The sequence below is a fragment of the Charadrius vociferus genome, unplaced genomic scaffold, assembly GCF_000708025.1.
Source record: "Charadrius vociferus isolate BGI_N301 unplaced genomic scaffold, ASM70802v2 scaffold323, whole genome shotgun sequence".
Lineage (NCBI taxonomy): Eukaryota > Metazoa > Chordata > Aves > Charadriiformes > Charadriidae > Charadrius > Charadrius vociferus.
Genome location: NW_009647692.1, coordinates 1,343,119 through 1,352,188, shown reverse-complemented (window position 1 = coordinate 1,352,188; position 9,070 = coordinate 1,343,119). Strand labels below are relative to the sequence as shown.

At 37.2% G+C, this 9,070-nt stretch overlaps 1 protein-coding gene across 1 annotated transcript in view; it reads left to right on the top strand.

The window, feature by feature from the left end:
- WSB1 (WD repeat and SOCS box containing 1) overlaps positions 1 to 8,893 on the top strand; it is a 9,719-nt gene extending 826 nt beyond the window's left edge. Inside the window, exons 2-9 of the mRNA XM_009881480.1 lie at positions 561 to 729; positions 1,714 to 1,982; positions 2,818 to 2,949; positions 3,343 to 3,443; positions 5,639 to 5,811; positions 6,205 to 6,318; positions 7,103 to 7,210; positions 7,749 to 8,893. Coding sequence (XP_009879782.1) covers positions 561 to 729; positions 1,714 to 1,982; positions 2,818 to 2,949; positions 3,343 to 3,443; positions 5,639 to 5,811; positions 6,205 to 6,318; positions 7,103 to 7,210; positions 7,749 to 7,908 — 1,226 coding nt within the window. The 3' untranslated portion in view covers positions 7,909 to 8,893. The remainder of the gene's footprint in view (positions 1 to 560; positions 730 to 1,713; positions 1,983 to 2,817; positions 2,950 to 3,342; positions 3,444 to 5,638; positions 5,812 to 6,204; positions 6,319 to 7,102; positions 7,211 to 7,748) is intronic.
- The last annotated feature ends 177 nt before the right edge of the window (positions 8,894 to 9,070 follow it).

The following is a 9,070-nucleotide window of genomic DNA, read 5'->3' as shown; positions in this document are numbered from 1 at the left end:
GGGGCGGTGAGGGGGAGCGGGGCACAGGCACCGCCGCCATCGCGGGGGCTGCTGACTGGGTGCCTGTGGTTTTGCTGATTGATTGATTTTTTTTGCTAAAGGAGGGCGGGCACGCGTGCTCACATCTTTTCTTTGAGGGTAAAAAAAAAAATATATATATGTATATAATTAGCGGGCGTCTTATTTGCCAAACTCGGCAGTGTTAGGTCAAGTTGGAGCATAGCTCTATCTGTAGAGCTATAGTTAGAATAATTGAAGTAATAGCTGGTTTCGGTAAATTTTTAATTTATTTGAGTTCTGCTTCTGATATCAAGATGTGATATTGCTTACGTGACAGCCAGGACATTTTGCACTAAGCTGTTTCAATCCCTTTTGCAGCTGAGGCTTCATCTTTTGATTGGTTATACAGTGACAAAAGACCCCTTCCCCGGTTACTTTGACTGCCATGAAATAACAGCAAAATAATTAACATATTGCCCGGTTCCCTTGTAACCTTTTAAAATAGGCTGCATGCCTTTTTTTTTTTTTTTAATGGAATTTCCTCTTTGTTTTCTTTCTAGCACGATCGCGCACTGTAGGAGAACTCTTAGCCCCAACTTCTCCTTTTGACAAGAAGTGTGGACGTGAAAACTGGACTGTGGCGTTTGCTCCCGATGGATCGTACTTTGCTTGGTCACAAGGGCACCGCATAGTGAAGCTGGTCCCCTGGTCTCAGTGCCTTAATAACTTGTAAGACAAAACCATATGGCTTTTAATTCACCTCAAAACCTTGAAAATTTCAAATCAGGAGATAACTTTGAATAGATTAAAACACATGTATTGCCTTTTTTAGGCTTTGAAGTCTTTGGGAAAAACGAATTAAAGTAACAGCTATTGTTTTGTATCTTCCTCTGTGGCCAGTGAGAACCAACTGTATTGCAACCTCACAAAGGCTACAGAGGAGTGATTTATTGATTGATTCAGATGCTCTGAAATAAGAGGAAGTTAGAATGAAAAAGAAATTTAAAGACTTGGGTAGATCTGGACTTTTAAATTTCCTGTCAGAGAACTATTTAGTTTTACCTTTTATGAATGTACGTAAAGGCAAACCTCTTTCCTTATTGTTCTTACTATAATGCAAGTTAAGTTCCAAAAGACACACTTTATTTTCACTTCCAGGTTGCATTTTAATGAAGTTAAGTAACGAGCAGCTGCATTTTTGTAGCTGGCTACATTTCCCCTTTCAGCAAGTCCTGCCTTCCCCCTCCCTCCCCTCCCTTTTTTTTTTCTCTTTCTGGTCATGGGTTAATTGGTTTTCCTATGCTGGCCTCAGAGTCTCTTCCCAGGATTTAACATGTGTAAGTGAATTGCAGGGAACTTCTTGCTCATTTAGCAGAAAGTCTTAGAATTTTTGTACCTCATTTTTCTGTAAATGCTTTAAAAGCGTTGGTTTTCACTGTGGGTTAAGTTAATATATTGCTCTCTACAGAAGTAAAAATGTGTACAAAAGTATTAGTATTATATTGTGTAAGAGGGTTTCCAGGTGTTAATAACTTTTGACAGTTATAAGAAAAAGCTGCTTTTATAATTTGAAAATAAAAATGCGTCATTATGGGCCTCCAAAATGTATGTTATGGCAACTTACAGATTTCATCACATCTTAAAGACCCTTTGTTCTATTTATTTTTCAAGATACCTTACGGTGTTTTCTTGTGTTTTCTCTTTGTTTTGCAGCTTGTTGCACGGCACAAAGAATGTTGCAAACTCTATCAGTACAAGACTTCCGAGGCAGAATAGCGACAGTGGTCAGAAAAATAAGCCTTGTGAACATATAATAGACTGTGGCGATATCGTCTGGAGCCTTGCTTTTGGGTCTTCAGTGCCTGAGAAGCAGAGCCGCTGTGTCAATATAGAATGGCACCGTTTCAAATTTGGGCAAGACCAGCTTCTACTTGCAACAGGCTTGAACAACGGGCGCATCAAGATATGGGATGTATATACAGGTAGAGTATGTGAGGGGGAGTTGGCACTTCATCGTCACTTTATGCAGTAGTAACATTGTTAATACACAGAATGAATTGCTTACAGAATTTTAATTGGGAACTGGACCTTGAATACAAACCTTACCTAGAAAAAGCATGAACTCCTGCTGCTACAAATGTTCAAATGCTGCTAGAGGAAGGAACAGACTCAGGTCTTGCTTTGAGATGCAAGTGATAGAGGGTGAAGCCTCGTTGCTGCAAAATTGTTAAGTATGTGATTGACTTTGTGTGTATTGATTGTTTACTGTAAAATGTTCCACTGGATTGTAGTTTTAAAATACTTCCAAACAAAGGATACTTTCAAAACATGAAGTTGCTCTCTGTTCTTGAGTATGAGGAAGGATTATGTTGATAACGACCTTTTATTTCTTTTTTTTTTAAGTAAATAATTGTTCAGAAGATAAGAGACTGAATCTGAAATGAAGGAATCTCAATTTAGTTGGTAGCACAGCTGCTAGGTTGGGAGAGAACTTCTCAGCTTTAAAAAAAAGAAACTAATGACTTACTAAGTGATTTGTTGTTATCTTGTAAATTTAAGCTTAGAACAGAGATGTCTTATCAAAAGACAAGTCTTGCCTCAGTTCTGAGGCATATGGTTTTAGTGTGTAAATTTACAAGCTTTTCAGGAAATTGCCTCTCGATACAGATGATACCCATGGTTCTTGCTGCTGGGAGCATTTCTACAAAGAAAATTTGGCTTTATGTGCTGTGACTTTGTATTTGTATCCATAAAGCATTTGATGTGAATAAAAGTAAGAGTCCTTCATTTTAAATTGTGTTTTTTTTCACGTAACAGGAAAACTCCTCCTTAACCTGATGGACCATACTGAAGTTGTTAGAGATTTAACTTTTGCCCCAGATGGCAGCCTGATTTTAGTGTCTGCGTCCAGAGACAAAACACTGAGAGTGTGGGACCTGAAAGATGATGGTATGCATTTTAAGTTTATCTGCTGTAATACATAGGAGAAATATGCATGTACTCTCTTCTTGTATTGCTATAAACTCAGGCCAGCATTTCTCAAAAAAACTAATTTTGTTCTATGAGTCACTCACTGTGTATGCTGTCTTGAAATTCTTTGTCTATATGTACCCTAAAGGTATAAGCTGGTATGGGTTAAGTTAAAAGAGCGCATGAAGGGACCCTTTTTGAATAGGGACATAGGATTTAGAGGCTGCATGACAGCCTGTGTAGAATGACCCTGCAAGCTGTTGTTTGGAAAAACAATATAAAATTTTATAAAGGAAGAACGAATTTGGAAAAGCTTTTCAGTTTGAATTTGTAATATTTAATCAATTCTTACAGCAATGTCTTTCTTTTTAGGAAATATGATGAAAGTGTTGAGAGGACATCAGAACTGGGTGTATGGTTGTGCATTCTCTCCAGACTCCTCTATTCTCTGCTCTGTTGGAGCTAGTAAAGCAGTATGTGTCAGAGTTTCTTGTTCATTAAGTCTACTGAATTGTGTGCATAATCATTTTAAATCTAAGTAACATTAAGCTTGTGCTCGGTGTCATGAACTTCTAATGTTTTATGATGATGTAAAAGTGCATGAAATTAAACTAGCAAATGGTGCATTGAGACACTGATTTGTGAATTGAGCTTGCACTGCTTTTAGTTGAAGAAACTGTAAGCATTCTTTGAGAAACAGTTCTACACATCTGCACGTGTTGGTAGTATAAAACCAAAGAAGACTAAAGCTTCTGGTATTAAAAGATACTTGGATTAATGCATAAAACTACTTTGCTATTGATTTTATCCTTTCTATTTCCTGCTCAATGAAAAGGACTTTTCAAAGTCTGAGTCAGTCATGGTATCTCCCGCTGAACAAAAATGTTTCTACATGTTTTCCAATACAAATGGCACTCGTGTCTAAAAGATCTAGAATGAAGAACAGCATACTGGTTTTGTTTTCATCCGTATTCTAATGCCCTGCTAGAGAACTGAAAGCAGTGCAGGTAAAGCACATACGCCATAAGCTGCTTTTCTTGGCACTGAAGAATTAGGATAAAACTGAAAGGGGAATTCAGTCTGGTTACAGGGGCTTTGTAGGTAGCTTACTGAAGCCTAGAGATGCTGAGTAAAAAGCACAGTTCAGTCATTGAATACCATTTTATATGGATAACTGTTCAAATGCATTTTATACTTTAAATTATCAGTGCAGATTTGGTAGAGAATAGTTGAGGGCTAGGTTTTGTTTTTTCTTTAAATAGAGCAGATGTGGATGTATACATTGATATCTTTAGGCTGTGTGTTTTCCATAAGCTTCTTGCTTTCCCTGTCACAGGTGGTGGCAGCAATATTGGTGTGATTGAGGTTAAGCTGGCACCACTCACACAGGAGCACAATGGTGTTAGCTGGGCAGAAAGAGTGGCATCTCTGGCTACCAGGCTGGGGGCGAACTTTACCATAGGACGAAGTAACCTTGCATTCGACTGCAAGGTGTACTGTACGTACGCAGGTGCTGGTTGATGTCCACTTTCTGCTTTCTTTCTTTCTTTTTTTTTTTTTTGTTTTTTAATAATTTTCACAGCAGTGAAACGCACTGACTCCTAAAACTTAGTTTCCAGTTTTATGGAATGTTGGGGTCTCCTTAGAGAAATTGGTCAACACCTTTATAACTGATTGTACAATGGTTCAGTTTTAGGAAGTATGTGAGGCACTAAGGCTATGTTTGCTTTGGTCAAACATATAAACTTATCCAAGATGTCAGTATTTAACCTGTGCAGTAAAACCAAGTCGGGGAAAAACCAAGGACTCTAATGAGCTCTTTTAGGGACATAACATCTTTTGCTAAAGACTTACCTTTGCTATAAAATTACACTGCATTACATAGATTGTTCCTATTAAGTAATTCTGCACAGTCGTTATTTTGGTTATATATAATGTACAACTGCATGTAAAATCCCAGAATATTATCATCTTTTATCAATTTTTATAATACAATATGCAATTAGCCTGGTAAATTGTAATATTAATGTCTTTTTTACTGTTGACTTGATATAAAATGCATAAATTCTTTCTAATAATGTGGTTAGACTTCCCTATTGTTTTGCCAAAGACATAACTTTTGGCTGTGAAAATTCTTTTTGCTTGCAGTATCTGTTTCTCTTCCTAGGCTGACGTTGGTGATCCAAGCCAATTGTAAACAAGTGATCTTAAACTCAAAGGGATGCCACTGGAGTAACAATATGTTAACCTTACATTTTCTGTCTGTATATTTCTTAAAATTTTGGTAGTTACTGAAAAGAGGGCACTGTAGAGTTTAACCCTATTTATTTCTGCATATTTTAATAAAATAGTCTTGTAATACGTGAATTTCAGTAAGCTACATGGTTAAATTGTGTTGCCTTTATCTTATATTTTGGCTTATTTTGTTAATAACATTTAACAAACTTGAGTTAGAACTTGCATGTCTGCTTTAATTATTTTTAAAAAACCCTTGATTTTAATCTGAGTATGACACTGAGCATATTTCTTAATTGTAGTAATTCATAATGCCTGATTTTTAATATAATCCTAAATAAGACTAGCAGCTATACTTTAAAAAAAAAAAAAAAAAGTAAATGCTTTATTGCATCTCCGGGCAGAGCTATAACATTAGCTTATTTAATTGCAGGTTTTTCTCTGGGATATGGATAAATACTCCATGATACGGAAACTTGAAGGACATCACAATGATGTTGTAGCTTGTGAGTTTTCTCCTGATGGAGCTTTACTGGCTACTGCATCTTACGATACTCGAGTCTATGTCTGGGATCCACATCTTGGAGTTATTCTTATGGAATTTGGGTAAGTAAAGTAGTCAAATCTGGGAACTTTCTCCTATAGTGAAGACGACTACCTGAAAATTGATGGGTTTATGTATTTAACTGGTAATTAGACTTGGGAAGAATCTTAGCAGCGGCTAATGGAAATCTTAAAGTTGCAGAGCAGTGGAGATTATTCTTCTGTCTGAGACAGAATTTAAAGCACTGGCATTTTAACAGGTACTAATTTAAGCATCTTCAACAAAGCTGAAGTGTTCAGTGCTACAAAAGTTACAGTAATTCAGTCGCCACTCCTGATTTCATAGTTAAATGTTCAGTCCACTCTTTCTTCCTCCGCTTTGCTAGTCATGGCTGAAGGAAACACTTCATAGTTCTTAAAGTTTATGCTGTTAGCTAAGTCTCTCTCTATCTCCAGGCATCTCTTTCCCCCGCCTACTCCAATATTTGCTGGAGGTGCAAATGACCGATGGGTCAGATCAGTATCTTTTAGTCACGATGGACTACATATTGCAAGCCTTGCTGATGATAAGTAAGTATGAGGAAAGGTTTGTTAGACTGCTCTAATTCTTCCCATGAACTTTTAAATACTAAGTCAGCTTCTTTTTATAACTGAGAAATGACTTCTGATGGTCTTGGTAAAAGTAGATGAGCTGTTTGGTATATGTTAATGTTCATTCTGAATGTAGAAATAGTTGTGTACAGCGTACGTGATCTGAATAACATAAGTGTCTAACAGCTGAAAACAGAAAAAGAGGGGTTTAAATAGTGAAAAATGTCAATGGAGTTAGTAACGTGGGTAAGTCTTTTGTGTAGTAGTAGATTCTCAAGTAAAAAGAAAAGGATTCTGTGATCTCGTATTCAACTTCTGCTAAGACTGCAAATTATATTTGGAAGAACTATATTTTAAGAATACAAAGAATGCTTTCTCAAGATGACAGCAAGGTATTAAACTATCTTCAGGAGGGTTTTAGTTTTTTAATTAATACAAGCACTGTTGGGATTTCCTAGCATATATGACATAAGAGATTGTCGAAATCTTTAGTTCAGGTTATTGCTTTCTGCTGTTGAAAGCAATCTTATCTTTTAACGGGTACAGTTAAAATGGTTGAAGTAGTACAGTTCAAGATATATATCAGGAATGAAGATGTCATAGCATTTCGGGCCAAATCTGAAGCACCTTGTATGTATATTAAACTGTTTATAAAGTTCTCTGAGCTCTGCTTCAGACTAGTTTCTCGTGCAGCTTCGGAGAAAATATCAGGCAGAATTAATGTCTACTCTGATAACTTACTACTTTGTTCTTCCCATTTCAGAATGGTAAGGTTCTGGAGAATTGATGAAGAATACCCTGTACAAGTTGCACCTCTGAACAATGGGCTCTGCTGTACATTTTCTACTGATGGCAGTGTTCTAGCTGCAGGGCAAGTATATACTTGTTTTTTCCCCCCACCTAAAATATTAAGGTAACAAAAGGTTGAAAACAGTGGCCAAGTGTTCTACAAATTTTCAATAGTGACTTGTAACTTGATGCTCCTGACTTGGTTTTGGTGCTACTTGTTTAAACATGCCTGGAATTAGCAGTAAAATCAAGAAGCTGATAAACTCATGTCTTATCTTTGAGAATAAATAAAAGACAGACCCACAAACGTGGATTGGAAGAAGACCATTAGGTAATGCAGGGCAGTTACTCTGTTCCGGGGTATACTCAATAGCTCTTGGAAGATCTGCTCGGGCCTGTCGCGTACATAATCAGCAAGTTGCTTACTGTGCTGCTGTAGCTTAAAAGAAGAAGTGGCATCTAGCGTAGACGAGCCTGGAAGAGCTAGAATTAAGCAATGGGAAGTTCAGAGCGTGTTCCCCCTAACTAGGAGTGTATGTGGGAATTGATACTAAGTTGAAATCATTCAGGTGGCATAATTCTGGTGGTTTTTTTGTTTTCTTTTGTGTGTGTGTGTGCAGGACACAGGATGGCAGCGTGTACTTCTGGGCAACTCCAAGACAAGTTTCCAGTCTCCAACATCTATGTCGCATGGCGATTCGAAGAGTCATGCCCACTAGCCAAGTCAAGAACTTGCCTATCCCATCAAAAGTGGTGGAGTTCCTTTGTTACCAGATTTGAATTTGGTAAAATTTAAAAAAAAAAAAAAAAAAAAAAATCAAACTGGCAGGTGGCCCAGCTGCTGAAACTGGCTAAACACTTTAAAGAATTCTCAAACTTTACAGCCTTTAAGCTTAAAACTCTACAGGTTTTCAAGAGCTATTTAAAGTGATAACCTAAATACTATTTTGTCAAAATGCCTGACAGGTAAATTTTTAATATTTATAGAAAACACGGTAGAAGTATTCCTGGTGTTCTCAATTTTCTAAAATATAACTGTGAAAACATGTACATATATAGACATAAGCTGCTACATGTTATCAGTGTACCTTTAAAAATTGCTTTTATGACTTTTAATGTGTATCATGTATATATTGCTTTGGTAGAGCCATCAGATGCATCTGTGCTGTAAAGTGGAAGGATAGCTGTTATTCTGGGGCACTGATTTAGAAAAAATACTGACTTAAGGAAGCTTAACTACTCTGTATGTATGTGCGTTGGTTGGGGTTCGGGAAACTGAGCCACAGATCAGTATTCGTGCTAGTTTATTTCATGAAGAGGTACAGCTGGGCTTTTTAGAGCAATGTATGGTGAAGGGAGGTAGGTTGAGGTAAGGGTTGGAGTGTATCTAATGTAAACCCAGGAACGGTGCCTGCACATCACCTAAAGAAGGCCTTAAGTTCTATAGCAGCAAACCAGGTTAAATTTCAGTATTGGGCAGTGTTAAAGAAATAGTTCCTTGCATTTCTAAAAATCTAACTACTGTATTATTGCCTGATACTTTGTCTGTAATGAGAGAAATTTACAGGCTCAGTTTATTATTCTTTAACCCTATAATATCTCTTCGGGGGTGATTATTGGTTAATGGCCAAAGATAAGCAAAATACTTGGTTTTGCCTTCTGTTATTTATCTGTACCTGCAGATATAAAGAATGTATGCATTGCATAAAATGCCTGATTATATATATATTTTTGTTGAATTTTTTTATTAAAAACTTCTATAAAAGTTTCCTGATACCGCATCTGGTGACTGATTCGTCAACACTATCTGCATGCAGCTGTTCTAGTGGGACTCTGCTACTGCAGGACTCTCCAGTGAGATCTTCAGACCTTTTATACGGGCAAAGCTCAGAAGAATGGTGATGTCGGTGTTCTCCTGCTCCTGTACGGTGCACAGTGTAGG